We start from the raw sequence: 23,842 nt of genomic DNA on the forward strand, positions 1-23,842 counted from the left end.
AAAGAGTTGTCTAGCCGTTCGAGGTGAAAGCATCTTCAATCTTCTCAGACCCATGGCAGCCGTGAGGCCTTTGGCAGCTGCTCTAGTCATGTGTTCTTTGTACCGCAGGTTTGCGTCCATTATTACCCCCAAGATCTTTACACTATTTTGTGGGTTTACTTCCTTTCCTTTGATCAGATATGGTTCGTCACTGGACCGAGCAGCAGTCCTTGTGAAATGAATTACTGCCGTCTTGTCTGCTTCAAATGTTGCGCCGCTGCATGCCTCCCATTTGAGGGCATCACCAATGACTGATTGAATGCCAACCCGGTTATCCTCTGCCGTTGGCCCGGTCACCCAAGCCGTATAATCGTCCACAAAGGCGATCGAGCCACCATTAGCGTTGATTTTTCTTTGCACCAAGTCTGCGTTGAAGAACAGGAACAAGATCGGCGAAAGTGGTGATCCCTGAGGCAGACCGGACTGAGACAACTCTCTTCGTTCCGACGTGTGCCCATTTACTACCACGCAAGCTGTCCTGCCGGAACAGAAGGCGTCCGTCCATCTGACCAGACCGACTGGTATGCCTCTTGCCAACATCCTTTGCAGCAGCCGTTCTTTGCACACTCCGTTGTAAGCGCCTTTCACGTCAAAGCTTATGAGGCTGAGCACCTTGCCAGCCCTCCATGCCTTGTATATCTGTTCCTGCAGAAGCAAGAGCGCTTGCTCGGCTGACCGTCTTTTCCTCGCTCCGAAATGGTTCGCGGGCAAGAGTCCACAGGTCTCGACTGCGTAGGAGATCCGTTCTGCGATAACTGCTTCCATTATTTTGCCTAGTGTTGACAGGAGAGATATTGGTCGCCAGGCTTTCGCTACCGTGTAGTCTCCATTGTCTGACTTCTTGAGCGGGATGATCTTGGCACTCCTCCACTGATGCGGTACCACGCCGTCTCGGAGTGAACGGTCAAAAAGAGTCCAGACTCGATACTTCACCACCGGCCATAGGCGTTTCCACACCATGGCCGGCAAACCATCCTCTCCTGGAGCCTTCCAAGGTTTTGCCGCCATTATCTTTTCCTCGATTTCATCCAGCGTGAGGTCCGGCATTGACAGGGCGTCGCGTTGCGGTCGTCGATCTTCTGCATCAATCCGTGCTGGCAGTGGCGGGAAAAAGGTTTCAAGCAGCTCCTGGGCCTGTTCTGTATTTTCTTTAGCTATCGATCCGTCTTCCTTCCTCAACGGTGGCACCTTGTCCTCCATGGTGTCCTTGCCTGCTTGGAGGTACCTGGCCGCCTTCCAAATATTGGCATCTTCTGCCAGGAATCCCTCCCAGTGAGCTTTCTTCTGTTTCCGAATCCCATCGTGGTATTCTTTGGATGCGTCTTTAGCTCGAACTTCCAGGTCGGGACTTGCCCTACCTGTTCGCCGTTGTGTTCTTGCTTGGTTTCGCCAGAACGTGTAAATCTGACGAAGGCGTGTTAAGTCCTTTGTCCACCAGCGTTAGTTGAATCCCATGATCACGTATATCTGCCTGTAGGCAGGAGCGCCACTGGGAGACTGCCTGCCAGGCAGGCAGTCAGTAGCGCCGTATGGCATTAGGCAGATGGAGGGGATATCACAACTATAAGTAGTTGTGTTCCCCTCATAGATAGAGAATAGAAACACACTTGTTCTTAGCTCAGAGCTTCCAACTGCGTTTTGCATAAGGTGGTGGTTGCACTCGAGGTGTTAATTCGTGGGTTGCCTCTAGCATAACTTCCATCAACTGGTCGGTCTGCGTCTGCACGTCGACCGTCCAGGGTAGTGGTCGAAGATTGTCCTCCACCCTGGCCGATATCATTGTCCACGGAGCATTCTTCAATAAGAGTCTATGCGTCACTGTCCTCTCGGGCATCGCTATGTCGAACGCAGTCCGAATTGCTCTGTGGTCGGATCCGTGCTCGGTTGGGTGGATGCCACACTCCACCATCTCCTCCGCCAGCTCTGACGTCGCAAGAACTAGATCGATAGTGGTTTCTGCATCACGGCCCTGCCACGTCTTTGTGCCCCTTGGCAGTAGACTACAGAGGCCATGCTCGTTCATCAGATCAATAATAGGCTCCGCCTCACCCTGTCTTTTGGCTGACACGTCATCTCCTCCCCACAGAAGATCATGACGATTGAAGTCTCCCGCTAACACCACATCCGTACGTCGACCTGTCCCGTTTCGAAATTGCTGAATCAAGCCATGCAATTGTCCCGTTGCCGATTTCAGGGCTCGCTCATCTCTCCCCTCCACGTACACCGATACCACCAAGACTTCTCGCCCCTCCAATCGCAGCACCGCCGCTGTAAGATCGGCCGACGGTACAGGCATCTGATCCACCTCGATATCTCTTCGTACCCAAAGCATGCTCCGAATTGGCCACTTCGTATCCTCCGTGTGTGTAGGTATTATCCTTGTCCAGTTGCTATGCCCCAATGGGACTGTAAAAAACTTTACCGTCTATTGTCCTTGCGTACGGTTCTGATACCGCAAGCACTGCGTACTCCTTTAGGTCTGGGTCGTTCATCAAGCTAAGCTGTACGGGTTCTTGCTTTCTCACATTGAGCTTAGCATACGAAGGGCCCTATTCATTGCTTCGCGTGTTCCTCACACGGCAATTCCAGCTGAACGATTCGTGTGGTCCGCCACACAGAACGCACTTTGGTTCCACCGCATGGCACTCTTTATGGTGATGACCGGGTCTCGCGCACCTTCCGCAGACCTCAGGTTTCTTGCATGTGAACCTCTTGTGGCCAATCTCCTGGCACTTGTAGCATTGCACCGGTCCTATCCTTGGTTCAAAGACGTTGGTCTTGGCCGACTCCCCGGCTAGGTCGAAGTAGTGGTTATCAAGCAGCCTCCTCGCATCGCCCCCTTTGGTCACGTACACTACCATTGACCCGTACGCTTTACCAGCTTCTCTCTTGCTTAGCCATGATATCTTTGCTATGTTCACGTTGTTCTCGGCACCAAGCGCTTCGGCAGCGCCTGGTAGGATGTTACCCTCTTCGTCCACGACCGCAGTTCGGTTGGCGTTGTCGACTTTAACCGGGTAGAGTTGATCTCGCAAGACACGAGCTCCTGGCACGACGGTTTTCTCTGCAACCTCCTTAACCAGTTGCAGCTCGGCTTCATTTCGACAGATGACCTTGATGCGGTCCTGGTTCCTCGCGTCTTTAACCGCTGCAGCACATCTCCACGTCTCGTAACCCTCCTTCGCCCTCACTTCGCCCTCAATCGTCTGCCTAATCGTACCAACTTGGGCCTTATGCTTGTCCTGTTCCGTAACTCTAGAAACGTCTATTGTGCAGTGCAGAGTGTCCGTGAATGATGAGGGTGTTGTTTGCATTGATGACAGAGACCGTATATTTGTTGGTTGGCTCAGTGGCGGTGTTCGCGCGATCTCTGCGTACGTTGCTTGCGGGCTGCTTTGCGCCGAGGTCGCAGCAGTTTTCATAGTCTCTAACTGCTCTCGAACTTGCTTTAGTTCTTCTCTGGTGTTATGGAGTTCATTTCGCGATTCCTTGGTCTCGCGGCTATAGTCTTCCTTCAGTTCTCTCACTTGTGCCTGGAGCTCCCGAATCAAGTCTTCCTGTTAGAAGATACAAGCGACAAGGAATACAATCATCAGTTTTCGGCTTCAGTAATCGACCACAACCCCCCCCCTAGTGAGTTAAGTGGGGCATCGTGAATCTAACACCCGGCCACAACCCAAGATGCACGCCACTGACGCCACCCAGTCTGCATCCCTCCATGAGGGATCACAACCAGCAGCCCAGAAGGATCTACAAATGCTTGGATTTTATACGCACGTGGTGAAAATCTTAACGCCACCTGAGGCACAGCACACGTCCTATCCCTATCTGCAATCCCCACTTCCTCCCACACTACTGCTGCACGCCCAACGAGTTCTCGTAATAAAGTGGGTCCTGCCACGAGTAAATACCTTGATGGCCTCCATAAGTCCATTGTGGAGATGCACTTGATTTCAGCTTTCTCCTGGCAGACCCATGCACATCAAGTTTAAGCCTAAAGCCTGTTGGAGGCCTTGAGATACGATGGCACAGCCACTATTCTTCCCACCCAACAAGAGGGAAGAGTGAGGCAACGGGCGATCCATGAGGCGGTGCATGGGAAACGACACACACGGCCAGAAGTCAAGACTGATCGTCTCAACATGCGGAGTTAATACCCACGAGCCTAATAAGTAGGTGGTCTGGTTTACGAGAGCCCAATGTATGATGGCCACAGTTCTCTACGGCGCTTTTAAATATATGGCAGCAAGACTGTGGCACGCTTGAAGTCATCCTTTGCAGTTCGAATCTAACAGAAGCATTTTCTAGTGTTAGCACTTCCGTGTTGACATTCTGTACTCCACCAAAACAAGAGAATCTAAAACTGGATCACCGCTATATACTGACTATTTGTGTCTGGTAACTAGCAGCTGCACCGGATTAATTTTGTTGTCAGTGAACAGATTATCGCCATACCTCCGGCTAGTTGCAGATGTCAACACGAACGAACAACTCCGTAACCCAGAGCGAAAGGGAATGCTCAGCAAAACTCAAACGCAAGTCCTGCCTCGATACCCAACAGGTTCATTATAAGTCGACCCGGCAGAAAACCCCTGTGGGATATAATCGGCATGGTCATGACGAGTTGAATCCTGCACAAATTGTATGTGGGGGTTATCTCCCAGGGTGGTTTTCCATACAGTATTGCAAGGGTTTTTCAATACAAGGTACATACTATCCATACCGGAGAGTATCGACAATACCCTTTCATACCCTCGCCTTCATCCTTACAGGGTATGTGACACATATAGCGCCTCAATCTGTAGCGAGATTAGTGGCTGGCATACGTATCGTTTTAATGGTCAAACCCCTGAGCGATTTCATCAAAGAGTATTGCAATACTTTTCCATTCTGGACAGGATGTACCATGTATTGAAAAACCCTTGCAATACTGTATGGAAAACCACCCTGTTATCTCCAGCACGGCGGTCAATGGGGCTGTGGCCAGGAATTCATCAGCCTTGAATCATTTAATCGCCATTTACGCTCCCAAGCTGGGAGCCACTGTATTAAACCGCTATGGGACGAAGAGCGCATGGAAGGGCCGCATGAGTTTCAGGAGCTCCTAGCGTCATATAGCAGTGAGGAAATGTTAGCGGCGGCTCCAGCAGGAAACGCCAGGGCTTTTGACGAAACGCAACTTATTGGAGTATCTGCACCTGCGACTACGCATCTACCTGGTGTATCCGAACTCGTGAACGGTGAAGCTTCAGAGCAATTGGAGGTGAATTGTGACGTCCATCGGGATGACTATTGGCAGATTGCTACACCTGGTCCAGCATACGTACTGTGGTGGTATGCCTATACTGCGGCGATGTCCAGCCGTTTTGGACAGTAGAGTCCCCCGTCGGATAAGTATGCCACTTTTTATAGAACAGGCAAACTCGGTGTAATGCAATTGCTAGCTGTCATAATGTCGATCTACAAGATGCTTACCTGGTGATGGGTATCCAACCAGGACAAGAGCGTCTTGTCGGATAAAACTGTGCCTCTGTTAATTGAACAAGCAGACTTGGAGTAATTGCTAGATGTCATAAATTCATAGATATCGGGAGATGAGAGGCTTGCCAACCACTTGGAATTTTATCAGAAGGCTGGTAGTTATGCTTCTGAACTTAGATGAATGACGTGAATCCCTCTGGCAAGAGAGGACAACGAACAAGAATACAATGTCATTACTGATACTTCAATGAACTGTAGCTAACAATGATCTCATAACGTGACAACAATAGCTATGCTAAGTGTCGATCACCTTGGACCCGTTGTGATGGCAATGCAATTCGAAATCATCACAGGTTAAAGTTGAAGAAGAACACCAATGTGGAAAAGGTCCAGCCTGATGGAGAGCTGAAGATAAGAAGTCAACTCACATAAAACTGTCAAGAGTAAACCAAAGTGCGAACTTCCATGCAGAGTCTGTGAATAACCGTGCTATATATAACATGACCATAGTGCTTCGAATTATGCTATTACCATATGTACCAGGTCTAAAATGTCAAGTTCTATCCAGTCTAGGTTCCTGGATGTCTCATGTGAATATAAAGGCCTGCAGTAGGGAAATACCTAGCGGTAGCAGAACTCAATATCTAACCCGGGGGTTGGAAAATGTACGGTGAAGAAAACCAACGTTGCAAGCCCCAGCAGTTTGCAGCCATAACCGGATGAGTCTCCGTGACATTGCTGTCGTTGCGGCAACTACGTAGGCACTCCACTGTAACTTGCTGGAAAGGTCGTCTCATGAAGGATGCATCCTGGAAACCCTGAAGTTTCGTAATGTTGCAGGCAGAGACCATTGCAACAACGCAAACAGTGAAATCCTGGCTATCAGCGGGGTTGCTGGAGGATTACCGCGGGTTGTTGACAGTGTTCCTAATAGGCGGTCCGTCCAGTCCAGAGATCGCAAACTGGACCGCCTACCAATGCAGCAGCCTTGGACTGGACCGCCTACCAGTCCAAAAGACGTGGACTGGACCGCCTGTCTTATACGGTCCAAACAGACCCATTGACATCTACTGCACACTAAGGTCACAATTTAGCCGGATATGGCACGCTAAAAAGTAGTTGGCTGCTTTATTATACTCCAGTTACTTATTATGCCGTTCTCGTCTTATTACTGAAGACAATGTGCGCAATGGTCATAATGATAGGAGCAAACACGCGCGTCCAGTCACGTAGGTAGACGTTGCGACAAGACGTGGAATTGCCCACCTATCAAGGCTCGTGTCCCGCATCAGCCTTGCTTTTTCTGATTGACGAGGTGGCCCACCATCAACCACAAGCCCTCAGCTCTATTCAGTTATGCAGTCCATATAGGCGGTCCAGGCGGTCCAGGGTCCTCAAACTGGACCGCCTGGTCCACCAAAAACGCTGGACTGGACTGCTTAAAACAGGCGGTCCAGGCGGTCCAGCCCATTTGGACCGCCTATTCGGAACACTGGTGGGGGGTTTCAACTGGGATGTTTTGCGCGATAACTCAATGAGTCCAGTGATGGATAGAAACGTATTGAAACTGAAACCGAGCTTAGTATCAGTTTCAGTCACTGAAACTGACGTCTGTTTCGGTTTCGTTTCATATGTTTCATATGTTTCAATACAGTTTGCACGTATTCCTATCCTAACGGACAAGCAGCGTATGAGTACCGCTGTTAACTGGATAAAATGGCCAATCATCTAGTCACTCTGTTCCAAACTAACCTCAGCTTCACTAGCCTCTTCTCTGTGGCTGTCTTCTTGCAGCACTCCAAGGGCGTCATCCGCGTGTTGAGAGCAGTGAAGTAAATAGTGCAAAATACCGTATACGATATTTTTTCGACCTCACACTGCACTGTATTGTTTAGGAATTTGCTGCACTGCACGGTATACGGTATTGCACTGTATTTGAGCAATATCGTATTGCAATATCGTATTGCACGGCGTGCAAAGAGCCGCATGGCCCAGGCATGAAGCTAACCAAATTGAGTAAGGGTTGAGGTTCTACAATGTCTCACCAACCGTAAATTATGAAGCTATTCGCGGCCAACATGTAATAGTTTGCTTTTTCCGAGAGACGAGAGCGCTTCGATGTACGCTTCTTCTTCTTGAATTGAGAGGGCGACAACGGCGAAGTATACGTTTCTCCCATGTCAGAATCTCCGTTGTCGCTGGCAGCTGATCAGAGACCCAATCAACTAAATCAACTACACGGCATCTGTCAATTTAGAGTAAGTGTAGATTAGTAATGAAACTTTGAATGTAGTGTATCAACGGACACCTCAAATGTAGTTGATTTAAGTGTAGTTGACTTCAGTGGATGGAGGTTTGTGGCGGCATCATCCAGAGTCGCGGCGTAGTGGGGCAGCGCATGATGGCACTAAGTTAACGCGTCTACACGTCCACGCGCTTGCTCATACCTCTTTCCTCTTCATCTTGGTTTTCGTGCAATATAGTGGCATTATCTCTTGAGTTGATCTCATCGCGCCCGTGTCAGGGTTGGCCACAGTGACGCTAACCATCCCCTCGCATTAAAAAGTGTCAGAGACGACATATTCTAACAAATACCTCCCTCTTAGAAGGAGGTGATGTCCACTTTTGCTGGCTGGTACAACAAGTAGGGCTTCCCGAGGCTCCTCTGGTGCGAATCTACCTTCGGCTGCTCCCGTCCCCTTCCCTTCATTCACTCTTGTAGCACTCGAATCGCCTCTTCAATGGCCAGCTGTTTTCGCCGCGGCAGCGAGCCACGATAGCTCCCGTCTTCTGAACTCATCATCATTAAGATGGATGCCCTCGAGCTCTTTCTTCTCCTCTATGATCGAGAGAAATAACGGATCTAGGTCGTTGATAATGCCTGCCCGAAACCACGACCTCAATACCTGACACATCCCAACTGTTTGCGCCTGAAGATTGCACCGTTGGGGAACAACCATCTGCCCTGCTGCCGAGAACATCCTCTCACATTCTGCAGACATTGATTGTATTGTGACAAAGTCGAGGGCCATTCGGGAGAGACGAGGGTATTGCAGGCGCTTCTCATGCCAATACGCTATCGGATCTCGCACAGTCTTGTCAGTGCTCTCATGGCTCGATTGCCATCGTTCGTATTCGTCGCCAATCGTGTCGTCGTCCAGTAGAGGCTCTGTCTGTATGGAGTCGATACGGGACTGTTCGCAATGCTCTTCGAAGGCATTGTAGTATTGCTTCTGTCGTTTTGCAACAGGCTCGTCATTTGAGGCCACCACAATATGGAAATCTCGATAGGACTCGTCCCACACTTCTTGAACTATCCTTTTTGCAGATCTGATCCAGTCGGGCTTATGTACCCAGGCCTGCTCGAACCATCCCCATCTGTATGCCGGGTGGAGTGCGAGGGCGGTATAATATATCGGTGTTGTGTCGAGAATAGTGTAATACTTGTCTAATTTCTCCCAGGCCATATTTATGCCGATCCTGAACTGTTCGGGGTCAGGAAAATCTTTTGCCATCGCCTTATATTTTTCGAGCTTGCCAAGCAGGAATTCAAACCCATTGATCACATCCCAAACGTTCCCATATGAACCAGTATAACCCCTCTTGCGTTTCCTGATTAAACCGTCGCCTTCTAGAGTCTTGACTGCATCTTCATAGTATCCAAGGATCGTCGCGAAGTGTTGAAGTACAGACCAATCGTTGGCCGTAAGTTGGTTCTCGTCTCTAAGGATTCGAGGCCGGACAGCCGACTTTTTCAACTGGCCAGTTCTTTTTGATGTATTCTCCTCCTCCCATTGGATTCGGAACTTCGCGACTAGCAGTTCGAAGTACCTTCGAAGTCTCAAGGCGCGGCGGATCATATAGAGCTGGGAAAGCCAGCGCGTATCGTTATCTAGCACTACCGAGACGGGGCTTTTTGACCGTATTTTCGGATCGTCCGATATGGATATGTCGTACTCTTGAAGTTCTTTCAATAGGTATGTCAGTCTGTCCGATCGATTAATATCTACGACGAAATTATGGAGCTTCCCAACCGGCCCTTTCTGTCGCCAAAGTTCGTATTCGGCTTCAGACAGCGCTTCTGCACCAGAAAGTTGTTCTTCGAACGCGTCTGTATCCTTCCCGAACAGTAGTGCCTTCGCAGACAGATTGACTATATGGCCGAAGCAGCGGCCTCGCCTTCGAGCGCCATTGAAGCCGAGCTTTTTGCCAATAGCCTCAAGTGCTGTGTCGTTGTTCTCGGCATTGTCAAGGGTAAAATACCCAATATTCTCCTCGATGCCAAAAGCCTCGATGGTATAAAGGACTTCTGTTGCAATGTTGTTCCCCGAATGTCTGCGGACTTCGGGGACCCCCAGAGCGACCTTGTGGGGCTTGCTATTCTCGTCCCTGAAGAAGCACACGATACCGTATAACGAGTGTCGATTCCGCGCCCTCCATCCGTCAAAGCTGACGTGTATTAAGCCGGGGCTCTTTCGCAGGGCTTCAATGACGCGCGCCTTGTGCTTTTTAAATTCGGAGTTGATGAGCGCGCGAACTGTGGTATCAGAGATGTTGGCGTTCGTGATCTTGACTGCAGGGTTAAGGTATTCGAAGATATCCCGGAGTCTCTCATGTTCAACAACACTAAAGGGCTGATTCGTGTCGACTATCCACTCGATCAGGAGACGTTGAAAGTGATTTCGATTAAATCCGCGTATCATAGAGTTGGCAATCGCCTGTTCTCGAGGTCTTAAAGGGTCGAGCTTCCATATATCCACAATCGATCTTGGCCTCTTGCTCCCTGGCTTCTCCTCGGCTTTCTTTTGCAAGCCGGACTTTGTCTTGTTATCTGGTGCAGATATTCCGTGATCCTTGTATAAGTGATTCAGCGCATTCTGAAGGCCAATAGCAACGAAATTCTTAGGTCTGGGGTCGTTCTTCTGAATACACGGCTTGCAGACCCATCTGCGCTCGTCGTCATGTTGTATGTCGTATCCATATTCCCAAGCCCATGAGTAGTTGTCTTTGCTTCTTTCTGACCATACCCAACCCGGAAAATGTCCCCAAAGACGCGTATCGTACTTATCAGGAGTGGGCAATGTCGTCGGCGGCGGGGAGAACGGCGTCAATGAGCTCTCGGCAGAAGAAGCAGGCGTGGAAGGCACTGGGAGTTCGAAGTCAATTGGGACATCATCGATAGAAATTGGGGACGATTCTAGGAATTCCGAAGCGCTCATGGTCATAGTAAACATAAAGACATAATGTGAAAGTGTCACGGACTAACTCGTTGCCGTGCACCTGGGTTGATGGCAATGCTGATAACGCCACCAAATGAGGGTCTCACAACCAGCCCCTGAGCATTGACTGCCCAGTTAACCACCATAGTAGAGAGTCCACCCCTCGAGAACGTCTGCTCTCTCTTTTTTGTTAGCTGAATGAGCCGCGTGTCCCCTTACGGAACTTACTGGGGCCGACCGGCGACCCCTTACAGAAAAGAAGCGATGATACTTGTTGTAGATGGCCAGAAATAGGTGTTATGTGATGATCAAGCAGGTGCTAGCTAGCAGGAAGATATTTCAATAAACTAGGCATCAGCCATCGTTCCGCTACACGTCATTCAAAACATGGCAATACGGTTCCAAGATGGGTAAAAAGATGCCGAAGTCAATCAACCAAGGATCAACAGACGCACGACGCAGTAGCGGAGGCTCTACCTTAAGGCACTTTGGTTAGAATACAAATTACGGATGTAGAATAGGGGGAGGAAGCTGACTTGTCGTCTCGCCCGCAGCCGAACCTACCCTGAAGCTAAGTTCGAGATCAAATGTGCAGCCCTTTAACCATCAACAGTTACACTGAAATCAACTAAATCCACGTACACGAGAGGCCCAAATTTAGTTTAATTGATTAGTCAGGATTGTCCTGATTTAGTTGATTTAGTTGAGTGTAATACACTAAGTTGATCAACCAGTGTAAGTCGTGTAGTTGATTGGGTCTCTGCAGCTGATGAATCAGCCACTAGGGATGTTGGGGATGATATAGCCGTAAAGGAAGCGGCAACACCTGAGTGTTGAGAAGTCATTATGTATTAGATCAAAAATTGTCGACGGAAGTGAAATTTCAGGGGTTGACACGCTTTATTGCAGAGAAATCCTTCAATTGGGATCTTCATTCATTACGCCTGATGCGTACAGTAAGGGCCTCGTATTACTCGTGTTGCACTGTATTTGCACTGGATGAATATCATATTATACGATATTCGAACGACCTCGCACTGCACTGCACGGTTTTCTATTTTTCTTGCACTGCACGGTATAAAAATACAGTGCAGGCAATACGATATTGAATACGATATCGTCTTATTTACGGCCACACTATTTACATCACTGCACTCCTCAACGCTAGTAACACAGAAGAAGGGTTCCGAAATGCCTTTGCAACCAACCCAACCGGTCTCATGAAAGAGATCTTCCTCGTATGCAACGCCGCATACAGCATGCAAAGAGTGATCGAATCCCTACGCGCCTCGGCCGCAGAAACGATTACGGAAATGGAGGACCTTCAAACCCGACTGGAAAACACTCTCATCACCAAGAGCGACGGAGACGCAATGATCACCCACCTGATGGCAGAAAATGAAGCATACCTAAAAGTCATCCAATCACGAGGGGTTTCACACCGCACACCGGAACATCCCGATCCTGAACCATTCACTGGCGAAGACCCCTCTCTCCTGCAAAATTTCCTCCAACAACTTGACTTAAAGCTCGAAATGAACAAAGATTGGTGGACTTCAGAGCGCCAACGTATGGGATATGTAGTCTCATGTCTCAAAGGTAAAGCTCATGACCAGATCCGGTACAACATTAAAGATGGGGTAGTCCTATTTGATAACGTCGACGCAATAAAAGAAGTCCTTAAATCAGTCTTTGGAGACATTGACGCCCAAGCCACGGCCCAACGCAAAATCTTCGACATGAAACAAGGCCATAGACCTCTCACGACATTTCTCCCCGAATGGTACGCTGTCGCCAAACTCACCGGCTGGGATAGCCCGGCCCTCATTTCCCACCTCCGACGCGGTCTTCACGAAAACATCACTTGGAGACAGTGATGGATAGCCACGCGTGTCGTTTCATACGGTTTCATATGAAACTGAAACAGCCCCTGGGCCCGGATTCATATGAAACTATAACACTCCGAGTTTCATATGTTTCAGTCGGTTTCATATAACGCCCGTGCGTCCCAAACATCTTAGTATTTAATCAGAGTACTTGGCCAACTGAACGCGTTCAATACAGTTGGGTACTCACTAGCCGTTAACATGTCATCAGATTCGCCCGCTCCCTTGCTCCCAGAAGCTTCTGAAAAGCTCTGGGGACCCGCTTCACCTGACTCTCCTGTCCTCGTGAAGCGTGCGTTGGATCGCCCTCCCTCTACTCAGTGCTGTAAACGATCCTGGATCGTTAAGACTTAACGATATCGATATCGATATCGAGATCGTTAGCTATCGATCTCAGATTTATCGATCTCGAGATCGTTAAGGATTGAGAATCCTCACGTAAGCATGAAGCTAATCATTGCCCACGTAAGTTAGAGCCCTCGGTTATGTAAGGCCCAAGTAAATTAGTATAAGATCTGCACCTCAAAGTTCAAAAGCTCCCTTGTCTTACACATGGATTGAGCAGTTAGACAGGTTTCATAAATTTGAAGTTTACCTTTGATGCTGGGGCGACTGATACATGGGCACCCGGATGCCCAAATAGACTAGCGCACCCGGGTGCCCAAATTATGTCAGCAGTCCTCTAGCGCTGGTCTGGCCCTGCGCCTCAGCACTTCGTTTTCCTGACTACAGGAGCAAGATCATTTCGAACGCTAACATTTATTCTACAGCTTGACAACAATGCAATCCTCTGTCGCGCTATTTGCTAAGTGCAAAACCTGTTGCTCATTACTGTCCTTCTCTACCCTCTGCCATATTTCTTTCATTCCTCTTCTCTTGTTAGCCAAAGGATTATCACCCATCTCCTGAGCAACCTGAGTTTCAATTCGCTCATCTTCCGCTTTGCTCCAGTCTAGATACGCCATCATTTCTTCTTTCGTCCATTCTCTGAATCCTGTCGCAGCGACACAACGCCTCGACATTTGTTTATAGTCTAAGCACCACTCGTAGCTCCGTTTGTCATATCTTTGCGGAAGCCCCATTGCTTTGCGATATTGCTGGTTGGTCTTGAAGCTGCCTACAGGTTGTGCATTGTACCATGCATTTCTCGCGGCAACATATCTCGCATAGATGGCCTCTGGGGAATCGTACCGCGGCGCTTCCAAGGGAAGATCAGACAAAGGTTGCACCTGCTCAGCCATTGAGCCTTCAACAGCCAACATCGGCGGAGTGTCAGGCATGTTATTTGATGTGGAAAGCGACCCTGAGTCAATCGGTGTATTAAATCTTACGAGAGGTGATAAATGGATGAGTGGCGTGCCCGCAGCAGAGGAAGAGGGTTGATCAACTTCTGCCAAGGTTTCTACCATTGCATGTGAACAATATTGTTGCTGTGTCACTGAAGCGGTCCCCGCAGAAGCTGTCAAGACGGATGTGGGAGTTATTTCTGCCATGGCGCCTAAGAGTGTGGCCGAACTGGGCGCCTCTGACACACGTACTGCTGGGAAGTCCCTGAACTTCAGCGGACAGGACTTCGAGGTCATAGTGTGACCTACCTTGTGGCATGCGCTGCAAGTGGGAGCCTTCTTGTTACCCTCCATTCTCTCAAATCCAGATTGTTCGCGTCTTGTGCTTGTCAATGGTTGAGTCCGCTTCAGTTGGTTTACAGCTTGGCGAGGTTCTAGAACAGCTCGTGGCAGAACCATACCTCGCTTCAAGTGCCAATGAGGGTGAAAGTGCTCTAAAAGAAGACTCTGAGCTTTTTCTCCGAGCTTCCCGAGGGCGTGGGAGCACGGCAACCCATGTGACGAAGTGAAAGTCTGACCACATAGAGTCCGACGCGGCTCTTGTAGAAATAACTGCCGTTGCCCCTGCACTTTGCGCAAGGCATGATGCGAAACCCTGCCTCGTACTGCCTCAAACATGAGTCCAGATACATCTAACGGCACACGTAGCTGTTGCGAAGCTCGAATGTGTTTAAGTTCTTTCAGTTGGTTTGTGATGGCATGCTTCATGGCTTGCCAAACGTCGAAAAGGTCCAAATTCGATTTCTTAATGTGTGCTTTCATCAGTGAATGGATACCCTCGGCCCTGGAAGTGTGTGCATTAGCGTCTGCTCAATTATATTTACTATAATCTATGGCAGGCTATAGGGGTCACTGTTGCAAAACCCCAAAAACCACGACGAGGGTGCCAAATTCGGTTAGCGGCGCTTTTGCTTGGCGCACGGTACATTGCTCGATGTACTTCAGCCTACGTTTCTTAGTTTTTTGGCTTTCACGAAAGGGCAATGTCATATCAGAGGGTCCGCGGCGGACCAGCAGGGTTCTGTTTTATTTCACTCAGCGACTTGACACGTGAATGTGGTGGTTTAATTATCCTCATTCTCTTCTTCTTCATCTTTCACTGGTTTTGGTCTGTCACGTAGTAGTAGACTTGCTGGGCTGACTGGCCGTGGCGGAGAGTCCTCGACTTCAACCACCTCATCATATGGGCCAGGAAGTGCTGGAGTTTTAGACCTGGCTCGTTGCTGGGTCCGAAAGGGGTTGGCCAAGCCGCAACGACCACAATAGTTGGCGCTTGTATAAATGGTGGTGAAGAGTTCATAGTGCTTCTTTCCATCTTGGATGCAATAGATATGCCCAGAGGGGATCTTTGAAGGATCCATTTGGCTTGACGAGAGATGAGAGCAAGTTGAAGGAGACGAGGTGAGGAATCTTGTTTCAGACCGAGCCTTTTAAGGAGAACAAAACAACATCGCCCTTCCTTACGGTGGATGATGTCGCTAGACCGGTTTAAGCAGGAGGCTGCTGCGCTCGTCCGCTGCTGATCAGAAGCGGGGTTAGTGCGGTGATTCTCCGTCCGTCCATCGTGATCCTCATCGCGAGGTGAACATTGTCGGCAGCTCGTCTTTCACTATTGTGCATTTAGATCGCGACTATAGCAAACCGAAATTCTTGCATTGACTTTATATAGAAAGATCAATTGAGAATTGTTGAGAAACGAGTTCGCGATATGGTGCTGAAAATCATCTCTATAGCGGCAAATGGTTCGCCATTTTACAGTTGACGCGCCAAGTGATCGACTAGACTGGCAGCAGGCCACCGCGCGAGCCCGCTGCTAGTCCGTGGTACATCGTTGATAGCGACCCGAAGTACCCAGATGACTAAGGACGTAAGACCCTAAACCTAAAACGAAACGACCGGGGGTTTTGCAACAGTGCTCCCTATCGCCCACCGTAATAATCCACCTGCCTCGAGGTAGCAACGTTGCCGAAATGCAAGTGCACATCCACCCATGCAGGCTTTCTATCCATACGCGTATGGATTAGTTAATCCATATGGAATATTCCATACTCCATATTCCATATTCCATATGGGATGATCGTATTCCATACGTATGGAAATACATCAGATTCGGCCGAGCTTTTTTTTCCCTGGCAGCCCCAAAGTAGCGTAGCAGTACATTGACACTGGGCAAAGTCAGGCGGCTCTGGCGTCCAAGATAACTGCGGCATAATCAACGCCTGCACAAAAGCCGGGCCGTTCCTCAAAACACATCAATCACATTTAATTCATAATACTGTGACGAGCACGCAGGAAGCGTGAAGCCACCTCGATTGTTACGAACCAACGAGAGCAAGAGCGGGCAAGGCAGAATGATTGGTCTTGGAACGAGACCTGAGGCCTGGCTGCATGAGATGGCCGCCATGGGTAAAGGAGGTCACGTGACAAGACACGGGAACTGCAAGGTGCTCAGTTGGATCACCAGTGCTCAGGATGATCAGACTGAGCACGACTGAGCAAGGAAAGCAGAACTGATCAATGAAGAGATGGAAACAATATATATAGGACAGTCATTATCGAGATATCTAGCTAGTCCAGATCTTCAGTGATCAATCTAAGCATTCAATTCACAATTGATTGGGATAAACTCCTGACGATCCAAGCTTGCTGTTCAATAGCCTGTGAAGGTCTTATTCACTTACAACCTAAGTTACCTACCCTAAGCAACAGAACAACTGTTGATTGCCTTATTTGACCTTGTCAATAAGCCGATCGTTACATCGATGGTGTTTCTGTGTAGGGTACGTGAATTTGACAATTTGGTTGGCTCCGCCCCGCGTACGGAGACATGCTGAGGTGGGTATGACGTCATTTCTTGTATTTCCATACATATGGAATAAGTTCCATATGGACCAAGGTGCCGTAATCCATACGAAAAACCTTCCATATGGAATATGGAATATGGATAGAAAGCCTGCACCCATGCTTTGATGATCATCTCTTTGTACGGTTCCAGCCAATACATTTTGATATACCCTACACACTCGGGGTATGTTCCGCCATACTTCCGCTCAAACTTAGTCAGGCGCTATTCGAATATCTTCTCACTTGGTGAAGCGACAATTGAGTGCCACGATGTGTAGAACTCATCCCATGTATCGTTTTCTGCCTGTTCGGACGCTTCGTTTCCTTTCTGCACAAAAAATGGCCGGCAGCGCTGGAGGACTGCCTTGTTAACATGCCAAAGGCAAATGAGTCCTTTAGACAATGGGAACCAATGTGCAGCAGCGTTCATGGCAGCTAGGCATCGATCAGTTAAAAAAACAGACGGAAGCTCACGCTGGTAAAGCGACCTGAGATGCTGTAATGCCCAAGAGTAGTCCTCTTCTGATTCACCAGAGAGAAAGGCAAATGCGATACAGAACGACCGCTGGCTTGAATCTACTCCAACCATATCAAGCAACGGCATGCCGTGTTTATTCGTCTTGTAGGTGCAATCCAATAATAATACGTCTGGGTTGCATTGTAGATACGCCACAGAATCTGGATGGGCAAAAAAGATAGCCGTCAGTCGATTATCTAAATCCAACCGAACGCGGCACCAAAAACCCTCATTGTCTAGTTGGTCGACTAGTGCTTGGATGCTACTCTGGCCTTCGCGAAGATCTCTCCTTGTTGCCGCGATCCTATTGTAAATGTCCCGTTGAGTGGCAAGCGTGTCTGAGTGGTTATGGAGGTAGGTTCTTATTTCTCGAGGGGCAGTTCCAGACTGTACAAGTTTGGACACGATCGTCGCATCCTCTCCCACAAGCTTGCGGTGGGCAGGGTGTGCAGATGGGTCATCGCTAGGTGCGTGATTATGCTTAGCGCACTCGTTATCTGGTCGATGGCTCAAGACCCATGTACTACCGTCTAGCGATTGCTTGGCCAGGACAGAAAACTTGCAGCCAGTTCTTCGACTTGAAGTATGGCGCACTCGCTTAGTAGGAGCGCTTGGTGGTGGTTTATTTCTGTCACAAGCGAATATGACTCTGACTCTGCCATTTGGTGTCTTTAGCGACTTCCCTGTCGTAAACGCATACCCTCGAGGTTTCGCCCAAGAATTAATAGTATTAAATAAAGATTCGCGGGATTCATATATGCCTTCAGGTGGAAGAACATCACCAGGAAATACTGCCTGCTCCATGTTTCCGCAATTTGATTGGCGCTACAGAGGTGCGGTGGCGGCAGGAACATGCTGAGGCGCAGGGCCAGACCAGCGCTAGAGGACTGCTGACATAATTTGGGCACCCGGGTGCGCTAGTCTATTTGGGCATCCGGGTGCCCATGTATCAGTCGCCTTAACGATATCGATCTAATCGATCAATAGGCTTATCGATCAAATCTTAACGATCCTGGCCCTGAGATCGATAATTCGGATCGATTACAGCACTGCTTGGTGTGTCCTAACTCAGATCTTAATTCCATGATCTTATGCCTTAAATAGCAATCCGCATTTATCTAGTAGCACTGTAAACACAGACTATTGTCGCGTCACGCGGTTCCAATTCAATTTTTTACTACGCTGAAGATGCAGTTCTTGATTATGCTCCCTCTTTTTACAATGCTGCTTCCAGGCTTGCTAATCAATCAACGGGTTTCAATATTGTTGCAATATATTGCTGGCAATGCAATTGCAATCAATTGCAATGGCCTTTTTTATATTATGTAATCCTTTGCAATGCAATTGCAATGTAGGTTTCCATTGATTGCAAACATTGCAACTATTGCTGGTGGTGTTGTCCTCCTTGAGCCGTGGCTTGTGATTGGCCCTTTTTTTTACAAAGTCACCGCAGTGCGGGACTGCATGAGACCGAGAAAACTGTGCTAGAGACAGTAATTATATTGAGTGAGAATTAACTCAAGAAGAAGAGAAGCATGAGCAGATGCATGTGTTCGCCCAGCTCTTTCGCACACCAGTAACTGCACTTCCTCCCTGACAAGCAGCAGCTGCCTGCCAGGCAGATGCTGTCACCGGCCGCGAATGTCTCAGGTTTCTTGTCAGTGGAAGTGCATGCGGCAGAACGTTACTTATACTGTTCTTATGTCCGGTTGCTGTGTCTTCTGTAACAGTCAACCTCTCTACAACTTTACGCAAGAGCAGACATGTCAGATTATATTGCTTCCGACGATCTAACCTCTCTCGTTTCATCCCCATGTACCCCTCATACGAACCCTACCTCCTTGGGAGAATTCCGATGCGGCTCAGAGTGCAGTCAAGATGTCAATGTTGACGATTCACGGCTTGTGCCAGAAGGCGCATACACTGGCATCAACTGGGACCGGTTGGCAGGTTATATTCAACCTGGCCAGAAAATGGAAAAACGTGGCTGGTTTTGGGATTATGGCTATGATGTCCAGAAAGGCACTGATATAAAGGCTCGCTTCTGGCTTTGCCGGGCTTGCCATACAGCCCATCCCTCCAGGACGGTTATTTTCGTGTCTAGAGGCGTTGATAACATCAAGAACCACATGTTGAAACATCACCAACTAGACAAAGACGGCCGGCCGGCCAAGCGCCAGAAACAGGAGTTTGACATTCTCCAACTTGACGCGCGTAACGGCCGAGATCAGAAAATCATGAATTATTTTAACTCAACTTTCAATCCTGAATACTGGAAAAAGCTTCTTATCCGTTGGGTAGTGCGCGACCAGATCCCTCTCAGGAAGCTCGAAAGCGAGCACTTTCAAGCCCTCTGCCGCTACGCTAATAAGCTAACAACTTCCACCCATTGTATTCCTCATCACACAACGCTGCGAAAGATGATTATTGCTGAGTACAGCAAGTACAAGGGGGTTGTGACAGAATTGCTGAGGGCCGCCCAGTCCAAAATTCATATGTCTTTTGACCTGTGGACAAGTAGGAAGTTGAAGTGCTTTGCTGGTAAGCGAGCATTAATGCCATATTTCTGCCTTTAGCTGATTTCGAGCAGGCACTGTCGTTCACTTTGTTGGCGATGACAACCAATTTTACACCTTCCTTCTTGCCCTCCCTGAGCAAGCCACCAGTCACGCTGGCGTCGAGATCGCGGAGACAATTAAGTCGATTCTCACGGAGTTCGGGATCGAGGAAGCCCAAATTGGATACTTCGTAGCGGACAATGCCAGCGAAAACGACACCTGTTTAGAAAACCTTGCTTTCGAATACAACTTCAATAAGGAATGGCGTCGCCTACGTTGCATGGGCCATGTTATTAACCTCGTCGCGCGGATACTTCTTTTTGGAAAGGACCCAAATGGCTTTGCAGAGGATCTCGAAGACGCTGCTGATGACAGAGTGAAGCATATGGAACAGTGGCGCAGGGCTGGCCCAGTCGGGAAGCTCCATAATGTCATGGTGTGGATTGGAGAGTCTCCAGAACGGCTAAGGCAGTTCTACAACCATCAAAGGTCTGAATACATCGCCACAGGTGATCCAAATGCAGACACGAAGCCCGTCTACGACCCAGTAGTCGCGAATGGCACCCGCTGGAACTCTAACAAAGCTGAAATGGAGCGCGGTGTTCAGCTTCGAAACGCCATTGATTCAATAGTCGGTGTTGAAGTCTCCAAATGGAACCAATATTGGGGTAGAATTACTCGGAACGGGGTGTGCGAGCCTCCCGGAAAGCACCGAAAGAAACCTCACATCGTTGATGATGCCTTAGATAGTGACGATTGGCATGTCATCACCACCTACCTAGAAATGCTCACGCCGCTTGAACAGGCAACTCTGCGACTAGAAGGCCGCCCAGGCACTCCGGCAGGAGGCGATATTTGGGAGATACTGCCTGTTTTTGAATGGCTCCTCCACCATTTTGAGGAGTTAAAAGTCCGCTATGCAAATCATCCTAACCCTCATTTTCGCCATAATGTCAATCTGGCATGGATGAAGCTTGATAAGTACTATGCATTGACAGACAATTCGCCAGTCTATGTGGCCGGTGTTGTTTTCCATCCCCGCATGAAATGGGGTTTCATTGAGAAACACTGGTCAGATAAGCCCGATTGGCGTGATCGGGCAAAAGTGGCCGTTCGAAATCTCTGGGAGGCTGAATATAAAAACATCCCCCTTCCCACTCCATCAGAGCCTCCACCTACGGAGCACAAAGTTGCGTACACATCAGGTCTGAATGACTTCCTAAATGATCTGATCGGCCCTCCAGCCCCAGCGTCTGACGTTGATGACGAATACGAAGAATACTGCAATCGGAAGGATCCTGAAGACTTGAATTGCAACGACCCTTTCAAGTATTGGCTTACGAAACGCGCAATTTGGCCACGCTTATCACGAATGGCTCTGGACATAATATCAATCCCCTGTATGTCCGACGAGCCGGAAAGGATTTTCAGTTTGGCTGGCCTACTTACGCCCTCCATGAGAGCCCGGCTTGGGTCAGATTTTATTGGCGCTTCTCTGTGCTTGGCGGATTGGGACAAGAGGGGCGTGGTGAATATTTTAGGTTGAAGTTAAGCAAAGGGCGTTCACCATACCCGTGAACCGAGGCACTGAGAAGGCCGCAACGCAAAGCCTGTTTGTGACTCCATGGGCTTAAATATCACTTGGCTTACCACATTTTGGAGTATCTGTACAGGTCTCATCAGCCAATTAGGGCTCATGGATTTTAATACGTACACGTGATTGCAATCAATTGCAATCAATTGCAATATAGGTCCAAATTGCCGCAATTCAATCAATTGCAATCGTGATCCCATGTGGGGCCCTGTCAATCAATTGCAACTGACCCCCGATTGCAATTGATTGATTGATTAGCAAGCCTGGCTGCTTCTGTGATCCCTTAAGTACAACGATCTTCCTTTCGTCCGAACATTTTACCCCTCATAATTGCTTTTCCGGCTATCTTCTTTCTCATGATACCCGAAGTTATGCTGTTGTCCACTATACCAGGTCTGCTAGCAGAGTCGACAGAGACACCACTATCCGACAACTATTAACGTGAATGCATAATGAGTCGCCCACCAGAGCGAGCCGCCACACCCTACCACGAAATTGGAACTAACCATCTACAAACACAAATTTCTCCACCGAAAAATATGGAAACCTTACCTGCAGAGAGTCACATAATGCTGCTAGCTGCTGAAGCTATCAAACAGAATCCCAAACTAAGCGTTCGAGCCGCTTCAAAGATCTATACAGTCCCACGAAGCACGCTTAGGGATCGCATGAAGGGCAGACCTGCGTATTTGGATACGATATATCGATATCAACTCTGCTATTTGGATATATCGATATTGATGTATTGTCAGATAAAACTGCCTCTGTTGATAGAACAAGCAAACTTGGAGTAATTGCTAGATGTCATAAAATCATAGATATCAGGAGATGAGAGGCTGGCCAACCACCTGGAATTTTATCAGAAGGCTGGTAGTTGTGCTTCTGAAATCAGATAAATGACGTGAATCCCTCTGGCAAGAGAAGCACAACGAGCAGGAAAAACAAGAATAATGATTTTGAAAACGAGCTTAGTTAGCAATGAGTCTCATAACGTGACAAATCTTCCAAATAAGGCAACTGCAGCAATTTCCTTTGTAAAGCAATTGTTCCTCAGATAATCTTAATACAATCGGCACCTTCAGCTCAGTGCAGCTCATCTTATGCCATCCTACAGTGGTCTAACACACCAAGCTTAGCCCATGTTCACAGTAACATTTCCACGTTTGCACTTTTTAATGCAGCATATCAAGCTAACAGAAGATCTGACTATTATCCCTGGCGTTGATGTCCGAGTCGCTACTTGAGTTGGGTAAATCGACATCTCGTGCCGCTACATCTCGAGTAGTACGAGGCGAATAGTACGAGTTGCTCTTGGTGCAGAACTAGCTGTTTTATGCCGCTTCGACATTGTATAAGTATTGAGGAGTGTAGGGTTCGAAGTTGTCACAGAACTCGATTTGTTTGCATGACTGGACGACAATCGGGCAGAAGATCCCCTGTGAATCGGGCAATGAGAGACTCTTGATTCCTATATAAAACAGTGGAATCATACGAAAACTAAATACTTCGGAATACTGCTACCTGCAAAGCAGAATTATGAGAATTGCTGTTGCCTTTCAGGCAATAGCATACTGCGCTTGCTTTGAATGAGCGACTTGATCTTGATAGAAGTCGTGTTGGTTCGTGGCGTCGACCATGCTGAACATACCCGTGAACAACCAGAATCGTGACACCGTCAACCGAAATCGCAGAGAGTGACTGGCCGGAGCACATTGCTGCCACAAGAGCAACGTTGCTCGTTAGCCGACTGCAACCGCTCGAATTGCGAAAAGCCAGAATGTCGACTCGTGCGCTGGCAATTGCGCATGAAGAGTACAACGCTCACCAATCGGATCGTTGATCAGCCTGTTGATGCTCTGCATCCGCTTCCTGTGGCCACCGCAATCCTTTGCTTCCCTAGCTGCAGCGATCCCAAATGGCATCGAGTACTCGTCAGAATTGACTCGACCTTGCGCCTTGTATTACGCGAGGGGCGAGACGGATACCTATCCAATCTTCAATGGCACGATAATGGCCGATCCCCAGCTCCAGAACAAATACAAAATGTTGGATTAGAGTGCATAATCAACTAAAGCAGGCGACTAATTAACACCCCAGCTGTGCGAAAGGCAGAAGCACAAGGAAATTGTTCCATGTACCGCAAAGCCCCCTGAATCTTTCCTTCCATGTTAACATACCGTAAGGCCGAAAGGTGGCTGAAAAAGGCACGTAATTTCCATTGAGGTGCCAAAAGTGGTTATATGGGTGATCTGGTTACGTGAGTGTCCAGCACCAACTTAGGTTGGTGCCAGTGAGGGAGACGTGCCGAACCCCGAACGTATTTCGCAGTGGCATGGGTTTCCTGGTCGTCAATTTCTT

At 48.5% G+C, this 23,842-nt stretch overlaps 5 protein-coding genes across 5 annotated transcripts; 3 read left to right on the forward strand and 2 right to left on the reverse strand.

Annotated features, from left to right (window-relative positions):
- Positions 1 to 2,588: 2,588 nt before the first annotated feature.
- VFPPC_18625 (reverse transcriptase) lies at positions 2,589 to 3,461 on the reverse strand (the record flags this gene model as incomplete). Its single annotated transcript, XM_022430210.1, has 1 exon — positions 2,589 to 3,461. The coding sequence occupies one exon, from the start codon at positions 3,459 to 3,461 to the stop codon at positions 2,589 to 2,591; it is 873 nt and encodes a 290-aa protein (XP_022284887.1).
- A 1,652-nt stretch (positions 3,462 to 5,113) lies between these two features.
- Positions 5,114 to 5,416, forward strand: VFPPC_18626 (hypothetical protein; the record flags this gene model as incomplete). The annotated part of the gene is made up of 1 exon (XM_018290441.2): positions 5,114 to 5,416. One exon carries the CDS (start codon positions 5,114 to 5,116, stop codon positions 5,414 to 5,416), a length of 303 nt encoding a protein of 100 aa, XP_018135749.2.
- Positions 5,417 to 8,258: 2,842 nt separating this feature from the next.
- On the reverse strand, positions 8,259 to 10,739 carry VFPPC_18627 (restless-like transposase; the record flags this gene model as incomplete). Its single annotated transcript, XM_022430211.1, has 1 exon — positions 8,259 to 10,739. The coding sequence occupies one exon, from the start codon at positions 10,737 to 10,739 to the stop codon at positions 8,259 to 8,261; it is 2,481 nt and encodes an 826-aa protein (XP_022284888.1).
- A 1,220-nt stretch (positions 10,740 to 11,959) lies between these two features.
- VFPPC_12564 (reverse transcriptase) lies at positions 11,960 to 12,616 on the forward strand (the record flags this gene model as incomplete). Its single annotated transcript, XM_018290389.1, has 1 exon — positions 11,960 to 12,616. One exon carries the CDS (start codon positions 11,960 to 11,962, stop codon positions 12,614 to 12,616), a length of 657 nt encoding a protein of 218 aa, XP_018135750.1.
- A 5,568-nt stretch (positions 12,617 to 18,184) lies between these two features.
- On the forward strand, positions 18,185 to 21,436 carry VFPPC_12566 (transposase-like protein; the record flags this gene model as incomplete). Its single annotated transcript, XM_018290391.1, has 6 exons — positions 18,185 to 18,208; positions 18,472 to 18,566; positions 18,688 to 18,794; positions 18,934 to 19,008; positions 19,091 to 19,864; positions 19,920 to 21,436. The coding sequence occupies 6 exons, from the start codon at positions 18,185 to 18,187 to the stop codon at positions 21,434 to 21,436; spliced, it is 2,592 nt and encodes an 863-aa protein (XP_018135752.1).
- Positions 21,437 to 23,842: the final 2,406 nt, after the last annotated feature.

The sequence above is a fragment of the Pochonia chlamydosporia genome (assembly GCF_001653235.2).
Source record: "Pochonia chlamydosporia 170 chromosome Unknown PCv3seq00021, whole genome shotgun sequence".
Lineage (NCBI taxonomy): Eukaryota > Fungi > Ascomycota > Sordariomycetes > Hypocreales > Clavicipitaceae > Pochonia > Pochonia chlamydosporia.